General features: G+C 38.2%; 1 protein-coding gene across 14 annotated transcripts in view; it reads right to left on the reverse strand.

Annotated features, from left to right (window-relative positions):
• mast4 (microtubule associated serine/threonine kinase family member 4) overlaps window positions 1-26,850 on the reverse strand; it is a 112,200-nt gene that overhangs the window by 39,873 nt on the left and 45,477 nt on the right. For 8 of the 14 annotated variants that reach the window (XM_082541851.1, XM_082541849.1, XM_082541841.1 and 5 more), the window contains 2 exons: window positions 10,009-10,040; window positions 1,359-1,439 (listed from right to left, as the gene is read on the reverse strand). In XM_082541851.1, the coding sequence (XP_082397977.1) occupies window positions 1,359-1,439; window positions 10,009-10,040 (113 nt within the window). Of the gene's footprint in view, window positions 1-1,358; window positions 1,440-3,873; window positions 4,153-10,008; window positions 10,041-23,003; window positions 23,053-26,850 lie in introns of those variants that run through there. The other 6 variants (XM_082541843.1, XM_082541855.1, XM_082541856.1 and 3 more) reach the window with 3 other exon arrangements.

Consider the following 26,850-nt stretch of genomic DNA (forward strand, 5'->3'; position numbering starts at 1 on the left):
TGGCAAGGGCATGATGATCCACTTGGTAAAGTAAATCCGCTAGGCATCTTCCTTGTCCTTCAGACAACAACAATTCTGATGGCTAAAGATCCAAAAAACAAAACAAAAACAAAAAAACAAAAAACAAAAAAAAAAAACAGTTGATATATATATTGATATACATTATGATGGTACATGTGTTGCTATGTAATGGTCCTATAGGATCACCACAAGTGTTCTGATTTGGCTTCTTAACTGTGACCATGTCCACTGGCACATGAATAAAATCTGAAAATGTCAATAAATATATATAAAAATAAAACCTTTCTACATTCTTGTATGGAGCTGACTCACTTAAATACCTGCTCCACTTGACTCTCTATGAAAGCTGAGCAGGAACAAGAGGAGACCAGAGGTGAAATGGGTGGGTGTTTTCATGCTATTCATTGATACAGAAAATTCTCAGAATTGAGCGTTTTGAATGAGCTGCAGAAAAATTCATTCCAAGTTTGATTCCACCCATTTTTCTTGGCACGTGTGCTTTAGATTCAGGCTGAATAAACCTGACAGAAGACCGTGGCACTCTTCATATCAGTAAAACATATATGTTTAATGAACTGACTCTAAGACTGTTCACTCAAAGTGAGCCAATGGTGAAAGAATATGCTGCAGAATGTTTGTCTAAACTTAATATAGGAGGCAAAAAAACCTGCTTTCGCTAAAACTGTACAGACTCACAGACTGTAGAGAGGACACAAGGACACAAAGATCTCATCTAGTGCTTTCATGCCATGTGTGCAGACTGCCTGATCAGCTCACCTGTAGTTATACAAACATTACCTCACCAGCAAGATGGCTTCAACCCGACTCTGTCATTTCAAAGTGAAGCACACATAGTTGGCCCATGAACAATCGCAGTTTTAAAGCATCTGGCTAGGTATAATGTGGAGAACGGAGAGAGGACAGAGTGACACGCATCATTTAAAATCTAATTATAAACTATTTGAGATCTAACCAATAAGCCCTGATGTTGAACCATTACCAGCTTTTACTGTTTTGAATACTCTTCAATCCTAAATGAAACAAGCCTGGGATTCACACAGATTGAGACCATAATTAACTTTGATGTATTGCAAATGCCACAAATCCTACTTAGCACATGAAAGAGAAGCCTAAACCTCAGAACAGAGAGGGACAAGATGGGGGAAGGGGTGACATTATCAACATTATATAAGTATCACGTCCTCCCCTTTCAATGTCATTTCAATGGCAGATGATTTTGTTGTCGCGCTTGAGCCATATGACAGGTGAAGACAAGGTAACATGCACCAACAGGCCCTTCAAAACAAAACATCCATGGTTGAAGAACTCTTGCTTACCTCCAGAAATGAAAAGCGTGCAGTGGGCTGCACGGACTGCAAGGGCTAGTGGGAGTAGGGCTCAAGCTTCTGGGAGTGAGGCTGCAAGTTAAATGGACTCTAGTGAATAGTTGTCTTTTATCACTCTCTCTCACACTCACGCACACAAAGACAAAACCCCCACAACTCAGACACATGCCCAGATGAAAACAGCAGCATCATGAAGAGTAAATGATCCCTGTCAAATGAACTTAAGTTGTGTTTGAACAGCAGGTCTCCGAGGCATTTGTCTAGTTCGCCAGTTTTCGTTTAACATTGGGGATGTCTGACCTTGTAGACTATTCAGACTAAAACAAAACATGTCAATCATGTGCGTTCGCTAAAATGCTCATAAAAGCAGTTATAGATTAACCAGTCTTAACTGATTTTAGAGACGGTGAATCTCCTGTTGGTCAGCCCATACAGAATGACTTTCACTTTCTCTACTGTAGTCTATGTGGCCTCGTGTATCGAGTCATTTTTCAACATAACTGTCTGCTCTGCAGAATATTTGGTCCTGTAAAGGTGAGAATGTTTTACGACAGACTCTTCTGATGACTGGTACAACCAGAACTCTCCATGTGGTTTTTACAGTGACATTTCCCTGCTAAGCTTAAAACCACTAATCATTTCATCACAACCATTAAGACTTCATTCATATTGCCCAAGAACCACGACATGTGAACTGTAGATACTTTGAATCAGTAACACATGTATTAATTATCCAAGTTAGTTAGCTCCCAGATATGTGCCTTTTGCACAATATAGTCTGAATTTATTATTTATTTGTATATTTTTCAAAACAATAGAATTGTCCAAAACAATAATAACCATTTACAACTGGACAATCCCCTTGCTCTTATTCTGAAAGTTCATCACTGCTAACCATGTTGCATCTGATATCCTCATGTTGCTGTTGTACCTGCATTATCATAATAATCTTGGTATCGGGATCAAAGTTGCAACTGACCAATCATGTTGGAATAGCTTTGCAATGTAGGGAAAAAAGGAAAAAAGTCTACATTACTTAATTTGGCTTGCTAGTGATTGGTTTTTGTGTGTGTGTGTGTGTGTGTGTGTGTGTGTGTGTGTGTGTGTGTGTGTGTGTGTGTGTTTGTTTTATAAATAGCACTAGCAAACAATCTTGGCTTATGCTAACGGAATACTGAGACAATGTCATTGGTCAGCTGTAATATTGATCATAGACCACCATTATTACGATGTTACAGAAACACCACCAGCACAGGGATATCATCGTGCACTAACCACCCAGCTGCAGTTAAGCAAAATTAAGGACCTGAGTCTGTCATCCCACAGTCTCGATGTACTCAAACTGTACTGGATTGCAGCTTGCAACAGCAGACCTTGTTTTGGTCTGAAGACCTGCTGCAGGGTCTAACAAGCACCTGCACCAAGCAGAGAATTGGACCTGCTACACCGAAAGAGCAGAACAGCGACTATTTTTATCAGCTGCAGTCCAAAACAGTGGAGTTGTAATCCATCCATTGAACGAGGAACTTACTTAATACTCAGTATCTGCCTCTCTAGTGTTTGTGACAAATTATATCAGGTATTATTTATTTTTTAAAAGCACTTCCTTTTATGCACTCCTGTCTACCTTCCATCACTACAGTTTAAATCTTTGGGAAACACTGGAGAGGAAATTCAGTTTAACACTTTTGTTGGGATTCGCTGCCAATGTGAAAAATTATATCATTATATCATCACCAACCTTATTCAGAACCACAATTTGGTATGCCCCGACATCACAAGAGTATCACAGCAAATATAATTAGTGGGCGATGTTTGCTTGGAGATTTTTAAAATATGACATAATATATTATACAATCATTATCTGCTAAATTCCATTCCAAACATTTTAGAAAAGTCTAGTTTGATGGATGACTAACACTGTAAAAATGTATCCTGAAATGCAGATTTTAAATCCTCAAATGGAGGGAACCATAACAAATGCCTTGTTGACCTAAATAAAAAGTGTATGAAATCAAACCAATGACAAGAGCTGTGATAAAAGCGGAAACTGACATTTAAACCACACAGCCTTCAACGCTTCACTGCTTCATCTAACAAACATCGTCTCAACACTCTTGATAGGTGTTGCTCTGTGAATGCTTTCTACGTGTGCACTGTTTGCTTGTGTCACACCAGCAAGTAAAACATATTGTGCAGTTGCGGCACTCCTTTTTCGTGGCACGTTACAGTATCTGTCTGTCCATCACATGCCCGTGCATGATAACATAAATCTGTGAACACAAACATAAACACAGACACGCGAGCACATGTAAGCTGCTGTTACCTAGCTGTTAAAGATCTGGCTTTAGACTTCCTGCTGCAGGTGCTGCTGCTGCTAATGCTAACACAGCAAACAGCATAAAGCAACAGTAAAAGACAGCAACAAATAAGACACAGAGATGGATCAAGCTACATACTTCAGAGGAGCCGTCTCCTGGGTAGGATAACGGAGGAAAATACTCACTCTAGCGTCAGCCCTGGAATTCTCAGCCTCTCCCGCTGGGCTTTCATGGCTGAACTGTGCTCGTTTGCTCTATTGTGGTCATGATATGCATTCACACTGCCTGTCTACTACCCCCCCCCCTGCACTGACAAAGAGCCAAACCCAGCCACCACAGGACGATGAGACGGATTGGTTTTCTCTCCCCCGTATAAAAAAGGGAGGGGGTTTAAAAAAAAAAAAAAAAAAAGGGAAAAAAGGGGGTGGGGGGGCTACGGCTCTTGTTTTGGTCTTTCCACGTTCCACCTTGAAGCTGTCAAATGAGATCCTCAGTTGCCTGCGGAGGGCATGGAGGCAGGACAATACCCCTTCTCCCCTCCCCTAATACACGCCTCCTGCTCCTTCAAACACATGCACATTTGTGCCCCCCCACCACCACCACAACCCCTTCACAAGCTGGTGACTTGCTACGGAGCAGAAATTTAACGCAAGTCTTGGACGTGCAGTCACCTTGACAGACGCTAATGTGAGGCTGCTCCGTGCGATGTCAACACAAGCACAGGGATGATGTCATCTTCAGAAGAGAAACAAAATGCGTCGCTAACTGCCAGTCTGCCTCCGTCAATGTACAGGAAGCAGGACTGTAAATCAAACTCGCAGAAATAACTGCAAAGATGTTTTTTGGTTTTGCTTTGTTTTTAAAGGGAGACATGCAGCGAAACTGAGAAATGATGAAGTGCTTGTGTTTAAGCTAGGGAGCCATAAACTGAAACTCAAAGAAGTACAGTAGGATGACGCACCCAGAGTGTCCTGGAGCAATTTAAAGCACCCTGAAAATTATTATTCATCATCAGCAAAATTATTCGTACTGCCAGACCATCAAGATCCCAAGAAGTTGAAATGAGTCAATGACTCACAGGAAATTATCTGTGAATGAGTTGCTGAGTTACAAAAGATTGAGGTTATTAGGAATAATTTGACATCACTCTGTAAAAGAAACACATTTCCAGAAAACGTGTTTGCAATGAGTCAGCTACAGGAACTGCAAAAGATAGCTGCTGTAGGATGATGCTTTGTGCAACCTGGATTTGGCTGGAGAAATATAGAGGGCAAAGGAGACCTCACTCATTCAGACAGTACACTAATGAATTCTTTATTACTACGAACATGTCTGAGGAGCAAAGAGGTACTGCAGATGACACCAAACACTGCATTAACTGCAGACGTAGAAAGCAGGAAGTGCCACATAAGGAGGTGTAAAGCTGTATCTAGAGTATAAAAGGTCAAATGTACGGCTATTTAAAATGTCAAATATTTATTTTTTATTTATTTTATTTTTTTCCGGATGTGCAGACAGGTTTAAATTAAAATTAAAATTCACTTTTTTCACAATACTTTGTGCGCAAGGGTAACATTTTAATTCACTGCTATTGTAAGGGACAGTGTACTGTTACATGAATTATCACATTGGCTTTCTTGGCCGGCTTTTAAACTGTAATTTCTTACAACAGCTACAAAACACTTTCAGATGTGGTTGGCAATATGTTCTACATGCTAAATCCAATAGATTTATACTACCTTAATTCAAACTAGAGGTTACAGTCCTGGTCCTCTGCTAGAAAAGGGTGAAGTGCCCACTCCAGCTCAGGGACGATTTCCTGCCCCAAGTAGAGGAGTTAAAGTATCTCGGGGTCTTGTTCATGAGTGACGGGAGAAGGGAGATCGACAGACGGATCGGTGCTGCGGCTGCAGTGATGCGGATGCTGTACCGGTCCGTCGTGGTAAAGTGTAAAATCGAAGCTCTCAATTTACCAGTCAATCTACTGCTGTGGGCAGTGACCGAAAGAACGAGATCACGGACAGGGGTGAGGAGTTCAACCATCTGGGAAGGGCTCAGAGCTGCTGCTCCTCCACATCGAAAGGAGCCAGTTGAAATGGTTTGAGCAGGTGACAAGGATGCCTCTTGGGAGAGGAACACCTCGCCCAAGAGGCATCAATGGGGCAGACCCAGCACACGCTGGAGAGATTATATCTCTCAGCTGGCCTGGGAACGCCTTAGAACATCTAACCATCCATGCATACTTTCCTCTTACCTTTCTCTCAGTATATGAATACAAATATGTAAACCTTATTTAAAAAGACCTGAATTCAACAGCTTGCTTAAAGTTGCTCAGTGCTGGAACTTGATTCCTGGGACTGTCATCTAAATGATGTCACATTAAAAAAAAAAGACTTGTTAGAGAAGAAACAAAGGTTAGGTAATGATATAACCAATAACAAAGAATTTCCTTGAGAAATTCAGTGAACAGCTTCTGTACATTTTGGAGGACAAATTATATTAAATGGTTTGGGACTACACTGATTAAACCAACCTTTGATTTACCTTTAAAAGCTGACATGTGGAGATATTTTTCTTCTTACGTTTTTTTCGAGATTAACATCTTTTTTCCAATAACCTTTGGGCTAAAACCTGGTTTTTCAAATGATTTCCTATTTGCTTGTTCAGCTTCCCTTGGGTACTTATTATCCAATTATGTTCTGCCTTTACTGCAACAATGCTGAGTAAGAACTGAAGCACAGCATCTGGGTGTTCTCATCAAATCTGCAGTGTAACCAGTAGTAAACAGTATTGTTGTGTTTCCACACTGTAAAACTGACCTTTATGGTTATTGTGTGTTAAAGAAAGTCAATAGCGTGTATAAGTAAAAGAATAACATTACTCTTGATTAAATTTGCTACCAAAATAACATATATTTTGTTGATACGATACAGACTGAATGATAGTAGGTTAATATAAGGCTAATGTAAGCTAACATAACTTAACCCTATTAGTAACATTAGCTTAATATTAGTTACATTAACTTACCCACCTAGCATATGGCCTTCCCAGCTGCCTCAAACAAAATGTACCATGTATGTCAGGATAACATACGAAGAATAATGCTTGGATGTTCAACTAGAACTCAGTAACCTTGAATTTCTTAAACAGATCTTTTAGGTACTTTGCTAAATTGGAGGCATTTCCATCGTTGATCTGAAAAGCACAGTGGCACTGTTTGAATATTGACTTTTGCAAATCAGTTTTCTCTACTGAAACACAAAGTAATTCCACACCCAACGTATCCAAGTTATCACAGCAGCTAAACTATTTGTCACAAATAGTTTTTAATGTGCTTGTATGCATCTTTCTTCTGTACGCATAGACTAGAAGACTAGAACACACACTAATCATTATACGGTATGCCATTCATTTTCAATAGAACTGCAGCCTTGACATACACTACCTATAGCAGTAAAAAAGAAATACTTTTACATTTTCAGAATTTTGCAAGTACTCGTTCTGGTGACTAACATAATTGATTACTACTGTTACAGCAGCCACTGTGAAATATTTCAGCTTACTCTGTGCTGTTATTGTATATTTTACACATGTTTGTATGGGATATTGTATTTGTTTTAAATGTTATATACCTATGTGGTATGTGACTTTTGTTGCTATGATGCCAGGTCTCTCTTGGAAATGAGATTTTTAAGCTCAATGAGATTTTTTACCTGGATAAATAAAGGATTAATAATTAATAAACTCTAAGAGTACTTGAATACAAAATAACTAGCTGTTTTCCGTATCTTGTATGTTGAACTGTTCAGTGTGTAGACAGATACCACTAGATGCCGCTAGCGTTTGATTACATCATTTTAAAAAAAACCTGCTTACTGTGCAAATAAAAATGAATCTAAGAATCATAAAAACTTTGAAAATTTTCACGTTTTTTTTTTTTTTTTCAAGTTAAGGGATTTAACTACACCCAATTTTCTAGATACGCTGCCTTCCTTTTCTTTCTGGAAGTAAATATATTTCTGTTTTGGACTGTTGGCCTATACAAACAAGCAATGTCAAAGGAACTCATTTATGGTTTTAAGAAATAACTACTGATCTTTTTTAATGGTCTATAACATTTTGTCGACTACCTAATTAAAATTTAGCAATAGCTGTGAGCAGGACTCAAACGTCTCCGTAAACACTAGCGACTGACTTAATGAAGCATGGTTGAGCATCTGTTAAACTAAATGTAATAGAATCTACAGTCAACAGAGCCACTTAATATCCTGTTGCATGGCAAAGCAGCTGATGATGCTAGACAGAATGACATGTTTAGTACACTAAAACTGCAAAAGGCTATAATTTAGGCAGGGGATGAGAAACAGGATCTAAAACCATGGTCAAGAAATCCTGTGATCCATGTTGATCTGCATACAAATAATTGATTTTCAATTAGTCTCAGAACCCAGCAAAAGACTTCCAACTATTAAGGTCAGTCTATAAATAGGTTAAACTGATATCTCTACTAGAATGACTCATACTGGAAACAAGTGTAGATATGGCTGTCTGAAGAGGTGTAATCCATCACTTCTGCTGCCATGGAAAAAAATAAACACAAATGCCCTCAGTAATGAAAAGAAAATGTGGATAATGCTAATTAAAAGGCATCAGCCAGCATGTTAATGACATCAAATGTTCAGTAGATGGCTCTCTGTCACAAGAAAACCTCAGAGACTACAGAGATTTAATCAACACTGAGCCAGCACTAAGGAAGCACTTTGAATTCAGTGCACTTTTTCTTACACTGATTAGAAGATGTAGCCAGAGCATCTGGCTTTCCCCCCCAGCATATTCTTTAATCGGCTCGTACATGTCATATCAACATGTGACCCAACCACACATAATAAGCACCAACAGTGAGGATATAGCTCTAATACTAATGAGAATTGATATTCTCTTCTTGTTTTAAAAGATAACAAATTAGTACAACCATGTTTTGGCTTAGTAAATAAAAGTAAGCTTTGATACATCTGAAGCCACCATATGAAGTTTGTCATATCCAAACAGCATTACTATGGTTACCAAGGTCAGTAGAGGTTCTAGCTCGCTAAATATACACCAGTGCAGTTGGTGATCTCACAGCAGCATGTTAGTAATGGGTCACCTCCATTATAGTACCTGCCCTCTCTGGTGAGGTGGCAGCGAGAGCAGCAAGGTGTCATGACAACTCTCTCACCACCAGGAAATAAATCAAACTAAAGTGGATCGATGTCGAGGAAGTCTTTTATGGCTTCACATGGCTTGAAGCTGCATCTCATCTGCCCATGGAGCACCTTCGATAAGCTTGTGAACACAAATGTGAACAGCCAGCCTGAGGAGGATAGTCTGAATAAGTGCAAATGTGTGTGTGTGTGTGTGTGTGTGTGTGTGTGTGTGTGTGGGGGGGGGGGGGGGGGGGGGGGGAGGCAAGTACTCCATTCCAACAAAACAAATCAAGAGCTGTCATATATACGCTGACATGTCAAGATGATTACATGTATAATATGGTTAATTTATATGCCATGGGTTAACAAGATCCATTCTTCTCCAGCTATAAAAGGATTTTTTAAGGAAAATTGACTTGTTTTTCCACTTACTTACATCATCTTAAGAGAGAGAGACTCTAGAGAGTATATGACCAAGCACCTTCAATATGTAAAACCTCTTTAAGGTAAGAACTCATATAGGTATTAGCTAAATAGGTTACAGAACAGCTATTTTAGGCAAACAACACAAAATACAATGAGCCCAAATGAGGCTAATACTTTATCAACTAGCACAGAACAGCTGGGAAAGAAAGAAAATCTGCATAGTAAAACTACTGAACTCACACCTTTGTCCAACAGTTTTCTACATGTTGAGAATCAGACATTCCCAGGTATTTCAGAGTTTTATCCTCGAGTTACAAAGCACTCAAAACACCACTTTTCATGTACTGTAGTATTATTGTAGTATGGGTAGAGAGTTGGGGAAAGTCCATAATAATATTAAAGTACATTTTTAGATGAAAGACAACATGTCTAAAATGTAAGACAGTCTGAAAACCTTCCAAATACCATGAATACTGTTCAGCTTTATGTTCAGTGTACACGTATATCGTGGCATCTTTACAACTTTATTTAAACTTTCATGTAAATATTTCCTTTCATTTGAACAAATCTAATGAATGGACAGCTTCTAAGAGTTTCATGTTGCTCATAAGAATGGACAAGCACACCTTACTATTTCAATGAATACAGTGGGCATCAATAAAAGAGGTAGTTACTTTATATCTCTTTAACATTTAAGATGGTACTTACAAACTGCCTCTTCTGGGAAGACTCAGCTCCTTCTGCAAATGAAAACAAGAGAGTTATAAGCATCAAAATTAGCACTACAATGTACTTTAACTCATCTTTTACCAACAAAGACCAAAGAAGAAAGTCAGCATTATTAAAAGGTTACTTTGGCTCATTTATGCAGAACTACCAATTACTTGTAGAAGATATAATGTCATATATGTGCATATTTATATCCTGAAAATGACAAATGCAAAGCAAAACTTGAAAAACAGCATTAATTTACAAGGACCATATTCAGCATAATATTTATGTTTAAAAATAAATGAAAGGAGGTGATGATTAAGGTAGCAACTGAAGTTCTATCATAAACTTTAATCTGTTCTGCTTTTCAGCTGCTCCAGCAGGTTAACACCTTCAAAAAGAGCCAACATATGGACGGAGAACACGGAGCAGGTGTGAAGCTGTTATATCCATTCCCAGAGAACTGGAATAATCTGCATCTGGATTTCAAACTGTTCACTTTAATCAGGTAACAGCTGCAATAAAATTAATGACTCAAATGATTTAAATTGAATTTGCCTTACTTGAAGATTGTTTACATTTAGTGTGGATTAAGGAAACACGATAACTCAGTCAAACACATCAAACAAGCATAAAAATACATTTCACAACCTCCTTATGCTGTAAATGCAACTTGATGGCTGCCTAACTTCTTCTACACGTGTTGGTTTTAATACTTTATATGTATAAAAAACAAAAGGAGAAAAAAAAGTGACTGAAAATCAGTTGTATAGGGCAAAAATACACAGAGGTCACTGTGTGTACTGAAACGGCCCAGCAAACAACAATCCCCTCATTGATTTCTGGAGCGATTATGTTTTCTCACAAGATTGTTGCATGAAAAAAAACAAAAAAAAACTGCATGCAAACATTTGCAGAGATGCAAATTTCTTGCAGGCAAACAACTTACTTATGGTGGTGGGGGTTTTTTGTTTGTCTATTTGTATATTTATTTATTTATTTTAATCTGTAGCTGTGTCCACTCTCCCAAACACAGAAATCAAATTGTATTGTGACATCACCAAAGAGATGGCACAAACTTTAGATATATTGAAGATTTCCCAGATTTCAAGATTGAAAGCCCTGTTGGTTTTCTTCCTAAAGGTAAATACAATGGTTTAGCTGAAGGACTGGATACAAATCTACATCGCATTCAGAGCAAAGTAACTCTGTACTGTTGGCAACCTTTGACTGAGGTCCATTTCAATTTTTTAGAAGTATTATGACTGTGCCTCTGGGAATAATGTGTTGAACTTGTCCACAACTGAAGTTATATATACATATTTGTCCGTATCTAAGAGTACAATTAGTCCCAAGGATTTTAACAATTCCAGAGAGTGCTGCCACTTTCCTTATTTTTCTGACAAGATGATGTGCATTTCTTCTGGAGCATAACTGATGGACAAAGCCAAGCTGTCAGTCTTGAGCTTTGAAGGAAGCATTTTTAATAAGATGTAGTGTTGCACTTGGAAATTTCTATGTTCCATATTTGGAGTACTAAGGCAGCTTCACTGGAGTGAATGGTCCCTAAAATTGGGTGCTTTTTTTTTTTCTTAAATCAGAAAGTAAGACCTATAATGTTACAATATTTTAGTTCTAGAGCAGTCAAGGAAAATGAAACCTTACTAAACTACATTTTTACAGCAACAAAATGTTTGCATTTTTTATGTGGAGCTGCAAATCCCCTGAATCAACAGCAACTGCTGACACCATGGGTAGAGAAAAAAAACTGCAATTGAAGCTTCAAAAAAAGAATATCAGGCTTGCTGCCCTCTTGCTTTGTTGACAAGTCACACCTAAACACCACCTTCAGTGCATTAACCTGTAATACAATCAGCTCCTACAAATATTCAGCTCCTTTAGAGAAATTAAATTGCATGTTTCAGGAAAATGCTCCAAAGGATTTCTTTCTCTAAAAGCTGCCAGGAACAAATAAGTAAAATACAGCAGGCTACAAATGAAGCCACTGCTGCTGCTATAACATCTGTTGTACGAGTACCACATGAACAGCCATGCAAGTCAAGGACCAACATGAGACAATGACAGACAATCCCAGTGTACAGATCATTATATCCCCCATAGAATTAATAGGACAGTTTGTTCACACACTCCTGCAAAGAACTCAGGTGTTTTATTGCCCTCAGAATAATTCTGTGTGCAGTTTCAGCTCTGATTGCCTCAAATCTTTCAGTGTAGTTTCAATGTTTAAAATTAGATAAATAACCAGGTTTGGCTGCATTTTGTTTTGGGGCTACAAATCCCAAAGATAGGATAATAAAATGTTTTATTGTCTAATAACAACAGCCTGATAAGAGCAGGTCCTTTGTCTCACACAGCGTAGGACATTGAGTTGATATGTATCGGCTGCTACAGTCAGCAGAAAAGATGCTAAGCCCCACTCTCCCTTTGCTATCAATTAGGGCTTAATGTCTGGTTTCCCCCGGTGCCTACTGAAGACCAAGGGCACAGTGTTTCCTTGAGAGACATGACCGACGCGAACACAACACTAATTACCAGGCAGTGAATGACTTACAGTGATGGAAAAGCCACCAATCATAGAACACCAAATCAATGTGTGAAGTCTGTAACATGAATGTATTCATTCATGCCTCAGGAACATATTTACATAGGTAAAAATAAATGTCTCATTTCTTCATGCTTTTGACACCTTTCTGAGTAAGCAAAGCTGTGCAGAGAAAGGGCTCCATTACTATCAACAAACGCTTTCAGATAGCACTGAATGCGGTTTTAATGAAACCATAGTGAGACGAGTTCTACCTCAAACCAATGTTCGGCTTTTGTCAAAATCACATTTTCTTGTATAAAAAAAGCAGCGCTGATCTAACACGAACTGAGAATTGACATTGACACTCTTATTCCACAAAACAGGATCTTTAAAAAGCTTATGAAACTCTGAGCTTGCAGAAATATAGAAAGTTACAACTCTTAACATTTAATGAAATCACATCCGACTTTTTAGAATGTTTTTATTTCACATTTTTCAGCAATATGATTGTCTCAGTGCGTTAGAGAGACTGTATCAGTTAAGAGTCGTATTTAATGAAATAGCTCTTTAATAAAGTATTGCAAAGGCCTGCAATAGCTTGAGATCTGAAAGCACTGAATATGTGTAAAACACACTGGAAGGAGGATGATGTATAGACATGCATGGCTTATAATGGCAATGGACCACTGGTGCTAACTGATATACTGACCTAACACTGAAGAAATAGCTGAATAATGAAGTGAACAGAGCTCTACTTAATGCCAGATTCAAGCAAATGCAGAAAACACATCTTCATGGAACATATAAGCAATCAATCCAGGAATTTCTGAATATAAACTCGACAACGGCTAAATGGAGAACTCAAGCCTTGTATTATGAAGTGAGTTCAAAATATTGAAGATTTCTTTCAGTTATATCTGGATTCACTTACCCCAACATCGGTAAGCTTGATAAGTGGTCACACAAAGCTGGAATAAAGTTGCAGCTAAGAATTTCTTACTGAGAGATGAGGAGACAGTTGCTTTTGAAAAATATCTTTGACCCTGCTCCTGTCCAGACACAGAAGTCTGAGGGATCTCCCAGGAGTGGGGACACAATTTTGCAAACCAAGCAGGAACATATGTAGATCTCAAAGTGACAGATGGACAAAACCAAAGACAATATTAGTTATTTGTCATAAATTCCACTAGTATTGTTAATTCATAACATGGCAAAGCTCAGTACCTCTACTCATACTCAAGTTTCCTTGAATAGACTTAAATAACAAACCAGAATGTATGAGAAATGCTTTTGTCCTTTTTGTTATTTGGTGCCACTGGAGAGCGGGTTTTTATAGATTGTTACCATGGAAACTGGCTTTTAGTTAGCCTGTAGCCTGGCTAACTTTTAGGCCTAAGATAAATCGGTCTTTGTGTAAACCTGCACAACTTCAAACTCATTTTAAGGACAAAACCAACCAGTCTAAAAAATAGGCAAATAGATTTTCTGTTCCCCCAGTTTCAATTGTGTTAGCTGTCATCGTGGAAATTCTTCACTTTTTTGCCCCACTTCATCATTGCACCAGTAGACCTCACCTCTTAGATTTCCCTTACAGATATTTCTCTGGGTGTGGTCAGAGTCACACAGGAGCCTGTCATTGTTAAAGTCATAACATGGAAGTCACACAAACCCCAGCCAGATCAGGTAGAATAAAAACAATGATTGACTGGCAGGAGACATTTGAACAAACAACCGCAAAAACCCTACATTTTACCATTTAGCAGTCTTACTTTTTATAAGTAATTTATGAGTAATTTCTAAAGTTAATTTTCAACTAAATTATTGAATGATTACTTTCATTACATGCATTTTAATTTATTTTTTAAAATTGTAAAATTTACATTTAAAAATTATTTTTAAATTTCCTTTCATAGCAAATAAGATCAGAGTGTAACGCCATGATGAAGTGGCAATCTAACAAATGAGCAATGAAAGTGGATCCTGTACATGTACTCAGCTGTTTATACAGTAACATATTTGGTACTGAAAGATAACATTTGTGACACGATGAACCTAAAAGTTGGTTTTGTTCCACAGAGTGAATGTCAATGAATGCCTTCTAGCAACAACATTTCATATCTAAGACACCACATCAAAGTGGTGGTGATACTCTTGTAAAAAGGCCTATGTGTAATGCTTCATTAATAATTCCCCTTGATTTATTTTGGATTTTCCCTACACCTCAAGATCAAAAGTGTACTTATTTTAACTGTAGTTTTCTGCTGACTAGCAAGGAAATTCCCATTCTTGTATCAAGTCATAATGTCATCAAATCAAACCCTGAGTGGAATCGGGGGAAATGAAGCCTAGTCTCCTGAATACTTATCACATCTGGAGGCTGCTATAGCATGCCAGAATGATCACTCAGGATTGCTGCTCAGATCTAGACTACTTTAGAAAAAATACCAATACTGTTTCAGCTGCAGAAACTCTCAGCAAATTGCAGCTGTGGGCTACGAGTCATGTTGCTAGTGAGGAAGACATTCACTATGCTGACTTAAAGTTTACCATGTACTACGTAATAAATCCCACCATCATCTTGCTGGCTGCAACCACAGATAGCCAGCCGGCTGAGAAAATGGATGGATGAACGGGCGTTGTTTGCCAAGCCTAACACATGAGTCAAACAACAACAGGAAGGCATACAGAAGACAAAGTTCAGCAGCCCATTCAGTAATATAATCAGTTAGAAAAAGCAAGCTTTTAGTGTGGTTTTTTTTTTTTTTTAAGATAACTATTTACCAGTGGTACCATAGGAGTGACTCCTATGTGATAATTTTAAACTTCAGATTGTCTTCAAAATACTAAAAGACATAAGTTTCATACAGTTGGTTGAACAAAAGCAAGCTCCTGCTCCTGTTTTTTCCCCTCTTTTCAACATTTTTCAGACTGATAAAATGAGAGCTATGTTAAAAGTAATTATTAGATACAACCCCCTGTACATGTGTGCACACTCTTAAGCACTGCACAAAACTGAGGAAAGTTCACAGAAACAGAAAAAAAAAAATACTTTGATCACCATGCGTTCAGTGGAACTGTTAATGGGCATGCTGCACAGGCTTTATAAGTCATGTTAAGTGGGGGAGAAATGTGATTTGAGGTTCATAACTAGTCCTCTTTTTAATCGAACACAAAGCACAATTTTGTTTGACGTTTGTTGGTCAAATTCTCTATAAAAAAAATAAAAATTAATGAACGGAGGATAGATTATTTGTTCACAGTTCAGTTGTTTTATTCATAACATACATGAAACAAAGAGTTGGTCTTCAGAGTGGCAAAAAAATCCTAATCAAAGGTTTTACTCAAAACTAAATTTTACCTTCATCATTGCAAAACGCTGCTTCAAAGTCAGAGACCTCAAGTGAATCTGGAGATCAGGAAAGATCAAAGAGCTCCAAACGTGGTGTAGGAAGGACTACATACAAGACCTTAAAGTGCATTCACCGCCCCTGACGAGCAAACAAAAGACGCTACGTTAAACAACGACATTAAATAATAAACTTGATGTTTGACCAAAGAAATGAAATCTGAGCAGCTGGCTTTACATCAGTAAAACCAGGTCTACAATCTCAGTAATAATTTCTACCATGACGCTTAGCTCACTCTGAAAGACATCGATTTCTGCGCCAGTAGGAGGAGATTCATAGTGAAGTGCATCTACTGTTAGAAAGCTTTGCTGATTAAATCTGTTGGCATCCTCGTAGTTTTGCTTGTAGCAGGATGTTAGGTGTCATAAATGCTTAACCCACTGCCTCATCCAATGCTGTAAGAATGAAACGCCTCATTACAAGACAGATACCCAGCTTAATGTTCTTTTAATTTGATGACCACCATTGTTTTGAGCAAGGAGTTCTTTTCAATCTGATAACAGTGAAACCTTAACACCAATTCATTAGGGACACCTGCTCAACTCCTCTTTAACATAGTATCTAATCAACCTATTACACTCAGCGCATTTAAGAAGTTGAAAGCAAGCATATTGCAGAACGTGAGATAATCTACACAGAACAGAATCTACACAGTAATTACTCTGTCCAACAAATAATTGAACAACGTACTGCATTACTTTTAAGAAACATAACAAGTAATGTGTAATGTACTATTTTTTGTGTAACGTTCCTGTGTCTGTGAAATCGGTCCAAATATCCAAATCAGGGTTGGTGGAGGGACAACTTAAAGCTGTTTTACTGTACTGTACAATTAACATGTTCAGGCACTTCTCATTTAAAAAAAAAAAAAAAAAGCTAAAAGAAACACCTACAAATATGTGTTTAGTAAAAGTGACTTGCATATCAATCGAAAGTTTAGAATTTGTAGAAGTAAGTTTTATTTACCATATTTAAATATGTAAAATAACAAGTTGACCAATTTAGGAACAGAAAACGATCATTTAAAGCTGTCGCGGCTGTTTCAGTGAAAAACTGTGACAGAAATACAGGGTGGGCCGTTTATATGGATACACCGTAATAAAATGGGAATGGTTGGTGATATTAAAGTCCTGTTTGTGGCACATTAGTATATGTGAGGGGGCAAACTCCTCAAGATGGGTGGTGACCATGGTGGCCATTTAGAAGTCGGCCAACTTGGATACAACTTTTGTTTTTTTTCCAATAGGAAGAGGGCCATGTGACACACCAAACTTATTGGTAATGTCACAAGAAAAACAATGGTGTGCTTGGTTTCAACGTAACTTTATTCTTTCATGAGTTATTTACAAGTATTTTATTATGGTGTATCCATATAAATGGCCCACCCTGTATATTCAAAACAACACAGAGATCTGTGCGTGCTAATCTGCTAACAGTGCTTAATTTAAAACATAAAAGTTAAAGTTACTGATATAATATAATAAGAACATTTCTTTGTTCACAAGTTTAATTGCTGCTGTCATTGTTACTGCCTTTCAGATTGTTTAAAAAGATGCCCAAAGTGTCCATGTCACATTTGTAACTGGGATTTGCATATAGCTCATTGCTCCCTTCAATATTTAAAGTGGAATGGTTTGTTGATGTTTGATAGGAGCAAACACAGATGATGGACGTGATGTACACACTCAGACAAAAGACGGTATGAACAGCTGGAGATGAGAAAGGACTGGCAAGCAAAAATAACAAAAGACATGAGCTGAGTTTAAACAGTAGGTAGGCCTACTGTAAGGGCATTGGAAAAATGTAAAAGTAGAGGCTAATGCTACATGATATATATTAAAGCAAGAAATGAAAGGACTGAAAAATTGTTATAAACCACAAACCTTTAGAGAAATTGTGCCTTTCAGAACAAAAGTTTAAAAGATAAAGTTTTCAGGTCACCATGACAAAATTTCTCCCTGATAAATTACTGTACAGTATGTCTCCTAACTGCTCATTTGGAGTTATACTTCCTCAAATGCTATTTCTCAGTAATGATTTTATGTGGTTGTTCTTGTTTAAAGGGGAAAAAAAATGTCTTAATGTGACTTCATTCATAGCGAAACGCAAGTACTCTAGCACAAGGACACTTTAGCAGAGAAGCTGTTTGCGTCTTCTAGCAAAACATCATAAGAGCTTTCTCTTTGGCACTTCACTAAAGTACTTCTGCTTTTGAGAAATTAGCAAATAAAGGGAAAAAAATATTTCAGTGTTTACTGCTCTCATGGAGTATAATGTCTATCCATAGCTATGTTAATATAAAAAGGATTCATGGGTAAGCTTTAATGAAATGCACAAAATGTGAAAGCAAATGGACTTTCTGCTTCGGCACGGTCATAATTTGTTGGCCAGGCTGCATCTCACCAGCTGGCTCACACCACTTCACACAAACGTCTCTTTGGAGGCACACAATGTCACTGCATTTCTACTGGGCCCTTTTATTATGAGGTGGTGTTAGATGGATGTCAGAAGTACAGTAAAACACACAATGCAATGCCAGAGCTTCTGAAAGAATGATCCTAATCAAGATGAAGGGCAAGTGTGGCTGCTATAGACATCAATAAAATCAAGAGAATTCCAGCAAATTTTATGTAAGGCAAGAAACATGGCAGCTATATAGACATGGAAACTACCAGGAGAGCTATGGACAGGTAACACAATACAGACACACGCCTCACTTCTGAAAGCTGCACACAGACACACCCCTCACTTCTACAACCTGCGTAATGACACCACCCCTCACTTCTACAAGCTGCGCACAGACACACCTCTCACTTCTACAAGCTGCGCACAGACACACCCCTCACTTCTACAAGCTGCGTAATGACACACCTCTCACTTCTACAAGCTGCGCACAGACACACCCCTCACTTCTACAAGCTGCGCACAGACACACCCCTCACTTCTACAAGCTGCGCACAGACACACCCCTCACTTCTACAAGCTGCGCACAGACACACCCCTCACTTTGCAGTCCGGTGAATTGGTTTGACAGTGTGAGCAGTTGTTGGTAGATGTAAAGCCCATCTTGAACATCCGATGACCTGTATAGTGCACTCTATGTAGTATTTTATATTGAATTAATTAAGGACTGGGATTTCTAATTAAATGAAAGGTTTTTAAGCAAATCTGAGACCAGAAGTTTAGGTCTAAGTTAACTGATAAATTCGCTTCCCATTTTGCAATAGGAAGTGATATTGATTCATCTGTCTTAGAAAGCATTCTGTATATTTTAGAAAGTAATTTTGGGGTTTTAAGAGTAAGAAATTGAACCACACTTGTTTGTAGTGTTTGTAGTTCAACTTGACCCGGTTTAAATCTCTTTTTTATTATTATTGTTCCAGATAGGTGTACGTTTGCATGGGATTAATAAAGACTCCGTCAATTTTAGAAACTCCCACCATGCTGTCAGAGAAGAGCTGATGTTGATGCTTTTAAAGCATTCATGTCGTTGGATGTTTGAGCTGATAAATGGTAGGTCTGAGATCTCTAGATTATTGCAAAGTGCTTGTTCTACATCTAGCCAAGGTTCATCTAAGAGGGTATGTTTTAGCCATCCTGAGATAAACTGAAGCCTGTTGGCTAAGAAGTAGTGCTGAAAGTTAGGTAGTTCTAATCCTCCTCTATCCTTGGTCTTTTGTAGTGTTTTTAAGCTTATACGTGGGGGTTTATTTTTCCAAAGGAATTTGGACATGAATGAATCTAGAGATCCGAACCAATCTTGTGGCGGTTTAGTTGGGATCATTGAGAATAAATAATTTATTTTTGGTAAGACCATCATTTTTATAGCGGCAACCCTTCCCATGAGTGATATGGGTAGACATTTCCATCTAGCCAGATCATCTTCTACCTTCTTTAAAAGTGGGATATGGTTTAATTTAGTTAGATCTGCAAGCTTGGGAGAAACATTAATACCTAAATATTTTATATTTCCCGATTGCAGTGGTGTAGAAGAGGAATTATGGAGGGAGCAATTAATCGGTAGGACTGTAGATTTTGACCAGTTAATTGAGTAATCTGATATTCTTGCAAAAGAGTTTATCAATTCAATCACTCCAGAGATATTGGTTTGTGAATTTTGGAGAAAGAGTAACACATCATCCGCATAAAGGCTGATTTTATGTTCCACGTTCTTGCATTTTATGCCCTTAATTACTGAATTCTGTCTAATTGCTGCTGCTAGTGGTTCAATAAAAATTGCAAAGAATGAAGGGCAGAGTGGGCATCCCTGCCTGGTGCCCCTCAGGAGACAGAAGCTAGAGGATGTCTGGTCATTTGTTTTGACAGAAGCTGTTGGGGAATTGTATAATATTTTTAACCAGTTAATGAAAGAGGATCCAAAACCAAATTTGTGTAAAGTTGCAAATAGAAATTTCCAGTTAACTCTGTCAAATGCTTTTTCTGCATCTAAAGAAAATATTGTAGTTTTAAGGTTTTTACTGTATGAGTAGTCTATCAAATTAAGTAATCTGTATTTGTTGATGAGTGCCTACCTTTTATGAAACCAGTTTGTTCAGGATGAATTAAGAGGGGGATTATTTTCTCTAATCTCTTTGAGATTGAGCTTTGCAGATTATTTTAAGGTCTACATTTAAAAGGGATACTGGACAAATAGTACCTTCTCAAAGAGCACGGTTACCTCTGCTCTTTGAGACTAGGTCTGAGAAATAGGCAGCCCTCACATCTCGAACTGAAAAAGAAACTAAAGAGAAACTAAAAGTCCTTTAAATGAAGGAGATGAACATTTAAACAAGTTTTCCTCCACAAACGCTCAACTTTACGGCTGGAACGCTTTAAACGGCGAATGCTGTCATTTATCCTGGGGGACAACTGAGACACAAGCTAGTCTGGTTTTCACAGAACAAAAATTATCTAAGATAGAAAGACAATGATTATTAAAAAGATTTGTTAATAAATCTAACTGTTATAGGAAAGTAAAACTAAATTAAAAACATCAGAAAATTTAGCAGCAGTAGAGGAATTTAAGGTGCGAGAGCTAATCACATGTCAGCTAAACAGAAGAGAGACAGATGGAAAGACGAGTTAAAAAGAATACAACAATGGTCCGAAATAAAAGTGTCCTCGGAACAATCAATGGTTAATCCGAAGGTAAAAACAAGGTCCACTGTGTGTCCTTTGGTGTGTGTGGGGCCAGAAACATGCTGTGTAAAATAAAAAGAATCATTAAATTCAGAATTATTAATTTTTTTAAATTACATTTTTAATAAATTCAAACTACTGAAAACAGAATTAGCAAGATCTGGCCAACTCTGAACCTCTGAAGTCCTGTTTTTACACTCAACAATCAAGGAATGATGTCATCCCTTCCTTGTCTGGGAATGAATGGGGAAACTGCAGCGCGGACAAACTTCCGTGTTTCCTTTTGAATGTGAAAGTTAGAGTGCCACCGCAGCCTAACCCACAGTCCACTGTGTTTGGTGTAGCTGGTGCATGTGAGGGAACATAAAGAAGGCTTGTGTGGAAGAAGGGGGGAGGTGGTAGGGGTTTGCCACAAAGGAACAGAGAGATTAGGGCAACTGTGCACAAAATTACTGTTGGGAAGCTTTTTGAAAAATTAAACAAAGTATTATTGGTTTCTCCACAGAAACTCATTAAGACCTTGAAAATTTTTTTCGTTTAAATTAAACATCAGTATTTCTGCTGTCTAACTTTCAAAAAGATCCATAATCACTGAGCAACACATTGACACCAATTTTGTGAGTATAAAAGTCAAATCTTAGAGATTCTTTCTTAAGGCTTCCTCAAAAGCTAAATAAATTAAATTTTTTAAGGAGGAAAAATTGCAAAATATTCTCAGTATGTTTTTTTTATGTCACATTATGAAAGCAGTTTTACTGGTTAAATTCATCAGCCATGGAACAGCATAATTACCATGGATTACACAGAGTTTGTAAATCAAAACACATGTACAAGTTTTAAAAAAGCAGTTTTCTTTTTTAATGTTTCCCAATTACTCTGTACCTGACTCTAGCTACAGTAAGCAAAATTATAAATTAAGCCTAATTAAAGATAAAAAATATAGCAGCTGCTGCAGTGTTTGTGGGGTTGGTGGAAGAAAATGAACAAAGCTTAAAAGGTCTTTGATTAAAAATGATATGACATATGCTATAAAACACACATGCATCCCCTATGTCTTTACTTTTTCATTTTTATCTTATGGTATTGCAGTGTTGGCAAACATAATTTACTAAAATACATCATTTGTTTTGACTATTGTCCTGATCTCTGCTCACACCTCAATCATGATTTCTGACAACAAGGAAAAAGCCTCAATATGAGCTCGATTATCATAGAAAGTCAATAATAGAATAGAATAGAATACTTTTATTTGTCAATTTCTTCAAATGTACTTGCCATACAAAGGAATTGAAATTACGTTTCACACTGTCCCATGCGTAGACATTGACAACAATAAGGTGCAGATGCACAACAAAAACAGCCCTAACAATAAAGTAATAAATAGTAATATAATAATATAAATAGTGCTAAAATAAATACTAAAAATATATATATAGCAGCAGGTGTGTGCAATTGCAATGCAATAATCCACAAGAAACCCCCTCTCAAAACATACAGTAATCAATCTTTCACCAAGTACATGTAGCTCTTGTTTCCCCTTTCAAACAGCTAACACAAATAAAATGTGAAAATGAATTGATTTGTTGTTTAAGAAGTAACACAGCTTGGATGAAAACACAGCCACGTGAACCATTATTTACAAATCTTTACAGAGAAAAAAAGACACAAGGATTACCAACTGCTATGGTGAATTATGTGCAGACAGTCCTGCCAAGAGATTCTCTCACACACAAGCATGCATCAATATGCCAAGTGTTAAAGCAGAAAGGTCTCAAAGTCCTGAATGTGCTCTGTTAAAAGAGCAACCAATGCAGAAGCCTCACAAACAACATGCAGATCCAGGGGAAAAGTCCCAACAGACACAGCAGCACATGTAGGCATAGCTTGATTTGCTTTCCTACCTGTAGCCCCCGTCTCCTCAGAATGCTGGGCTCGTCCATGGTACAGAGCCCCGACTTATCATACCTCCTTACCGGTGCACAGCCATGCTGCACTGACTCGCCTCCCTGCACCCTCCCTCCCTCAGGCTAAATCTGATCTTAGCAGCTGCTAAACACTTCCATCAGAACTTATCTGATTGGAGGGGGGCAGTCAGCTGACACCTCCCCTTGTTCCTCAGCTCTCCAACTTCAGGAGTGAAGGAGAGAGACAGAGCAAGAAAATGGGAGAGAAAGAAAGAGAGGGAGAGAGAGCGTGAGGGGAGAGTCAGAGAGAAGATGGGCAGTTCTAATTTAGCGTAGCGACTGGTGGGAGTGAATGGGAGGTATGGTGGGTGCCAGGGGCATATGGGAGCCCCAAGACTCATTTCTCTGAGCAGCCATCCTTTTTGGGCACCCTAGATGACCATGAAAATGAGAGGATATCCTTTCCAGCATTGTTCTGCTCCAAACTCAACAATGAATCTGGCATCCTGGCTGCAGTATGTAGGACTAACTGTCCTCACTGGTCTTATTGCAGTCAGTGATTACTCACCTGAAGGTTAGGCCATTGACCAAAAAACAAACATGATAGCTGACACTGCAGCTGGTGTGAAAGAAAAGGAGAGGGCTACAGAAAAGCAATGCATCAAGGGAGGGGAAAGAGAGGGGGGAAAAAAAAAAAAGAAAAAAAAAAAGGGAAAATTACAACCAGCCTCATTGTAAAGTATACTGTTGCTGCACTACACCATTTTAAACTAGATGTGAAAATGTTACAAATGCAAAAATGCAAGCCAATTCGCACGCATGCAATGCATTCTTCATTCTAAAGAACCCAATACAGAAATCAGCCAGCACAACCTGCTACATATATCTAGTGTCAATTTCCAGCAATTTCATGCACTGGTACAGCTCCAAAGAAATGAGTTTTGAGGCAGTCGGTAAGTGATCACAGATCTTCACACTCACTAACTCCATGTCTCCACGCCATCCTGAATTATTAGCATTTGTAAAATAAGTTGTTTCCATGTACCACGCTGCCAATTTGATCTTGCAATTTTGCATTCTGTTTCAGTCTGTGTTTTTCGTGGCCCCCCTCCTCTTTATCACCCTCTCTCACTCATTTCCATTCACTGTGGTACTGCTCTGTGAATATTAAGTGGGCCCCTTCCATTCTCCTCATCTCCAGCCAAGCTCAAAAGATTCATCTTAGAGACTAACGCCTGGAATGATGGCTACCACAGCTGGTGGAGAAGGTGCAAGGGATTGTCGCACAGGTGACCACTACATCAACTTTTTCTCATCTTGAAACCTGTACAACAGAAAGCTGATGAACTGGTGCAGGGGCTGGGGGGCAGCAGTCATTTGTATTACTGTGCTGATAAGGAAGAGACCAAAAAGTCCAGGTCTGTGCTCGGGTAATCAGGTTGTTTTTGAATAAACCCCATAATAGCTCAGAGGACAAGGATTACAGTAGTCAACTTTTTCAGCTTGAACAATGGCCTCCAGATTACCTGCGGGAATTAAAGAATCCTGTTATGTCTCAAGCCGCTGCTCAGTCTGTGACTGCTTGAAGGAACAATTAAGAAAATTCCACATTGGGCTCACAATGAAGATGAAGGGCAGCAGAAACACAAGGGAGGGGTCATTTGTCTTATTTAGTGCACAAAGCCCAGATTTTTCTATCGTACACAGCCACTGAAACAACCTCAGCAGCTATGAATGTCAAAACAATTAAGCAACACCCAATGACAACACCTGACAGACAATTAGCAAATATTTTGATTAGAGCAGGGCGATATGACTAAAAATATTTATCACGATATACATTCGAAAATTTGCGATAACAATATAACTGACAATATAATTGACACTAGAGAAAATACTCTACAACTCCACAACTTTATTAGTGCAAAAAAAAAAACCAAAAAATCGATATATTTTCACTTACACAAGCAGCTTTTTTAAGTGCATTAAAGTTATATAAAAAATTAACAGTGCAAATGCAAATTCCTTGCTGACAGTTTACCCAAAAGGCATTTCCAGTGGAAACCGGCCAACATATCCTCAGCATAACCATGTAGAATATCCACAAAACTTAGAGAGGTTATACACACACAATATTATGTTGAAGCACAGTACGTATGACTCCGCCAGGCTCCTGCCTACGATAGCCGTAATGCTCCGACAACCCATCAAGCGGTGCGACAGATTTTCGAGCGCTGTGTACATAAGATCGCTTCGAGGTCAGTAAACACAACCAGAATTCATACATAAGGCACACGGGGGTATAAGGCACACTGTAGATTTTCAGAAAAATCAAAGCATTGATTTTAAGTGTGCCGTATTTTCCAAAAAACACGGTAATAACGACGGCCCGCTAGCATGCGCTACCAAAAATATAGCTTTGTTGTATATCTGAGGGATGAAAGCCAAACCAGTTCCACACCACTGAAGCTGCAGCATTTTTACAAACCAATTCTGGTTCATCCGTTTCATTCAACAATCCGCTTTCCCTCTTCTCATTCTGCGTCACCACCATGTGCATATGTAAACAAAGGCACTGCGCACGCACGTTTTACCCATATTCTATCGCGATATTTCATTTTCTTATCGTTGCCCAACATTACACCGGTATTACCGTGAACGGTATGATATAGCCCAGCCCTAATTTTGATAAATACAAGGAGCAACTCTCATCTTTAATTTATCTTCACAAGCACATTTACACTGCTTTCCATCATACTGGATGTTAAACTTGTTGCTTAGCATATTTTTCTGTCCAAGCAACAAGTATTACATAGTACACCAGAATTAAGTGGCCAATAATGTTCCATTAAAAGACAACCACGTTGTCTCTAAACGCTGCTCTCAAAAGCAACTCTTAGTTTTAAAGGTAATCTCATGTAAAAGTTGACATAATGGGTCACCTGTCTGAAATTCCCTTGCACCTTCTCCAGCTGTGACAGCTGTCTTGTGCACCTCTGCACCACTTTTTGTGCTTCTGCTTTTTTCAGTTCCCTCTGTGAGCCCTTTTTTCTCTTCTTTAGAGTTTTCAAGGGAAGAGTCCATAGCTTGAGCCCAAATTCAGCACATCAGATCACAACTTCATCCAGGAGCATGCTCATTCTACCTAGAATTCTACTGTAACGCCCTGAGACGTCTGAGAACATTCTATGAAAACAAACCAAAGACTTGTTGCATGCCATTGTTTATTCTCTTGCACACAATGACACTGAAATAAAAGAGTTGATTTGACCAAGTTGAGAAATTCAGTCTCTCTTTCTCTCTCTCTCTCTCAAGAAGAAGAGTCCAAGAAATGCACTAAGTGTTCTTAGAAGCAATTTCAAAAGATGAGAACAAAAGTGGAAGTGGCCCAGAGGTGCACAAGAAGAAGAAAGTGAAGAGATCAGACAAATAACATCAGGCAATAATTCTGATTTTCATAGGTCCTGTCCAAGGACTTCAATTGCAAATTCAAATTATGGAAAGGAAAATGCCAAATACTGGTTTAAAGTACACATGTACAGTTATAGTTTATAGTTATATAAAAACTCTGAAGACACCAATCTAAACATTATGTGAAACCGTTTCTCAAAAAGAACATTTCTATTATCTACTTATTACACTGTGTCATTGACACAGTATAGATGCGAATATAAATGCCTAAATTGTCACTTATAAAATTCTAAAATAAATAGAAATCAAAAAGCCCATTGTGGACAGCTTTCAGAAAATAAAATCAGACGAAGTAAAGCTGCTTTGACATGGGTTTAGGGGTTTTGAGGTTTTGAGGCAGACAGTTTGAGCCAATGGCCTCAGAGCAGGGCTA

This window comes from Aulonocara stuartgranti, assembly GCF_965226115.1.
Source record: "Aulonocara stuartgranti genome assembly, chromosome: 7".
Taxonomy (NCBI): domain Eukaryota; kingdom Metazoa; phylum Chordata; class Actinopteri; order Cichliformes; family Cichlidae; genus Aulonocara; species Aulonocara stuartgranti.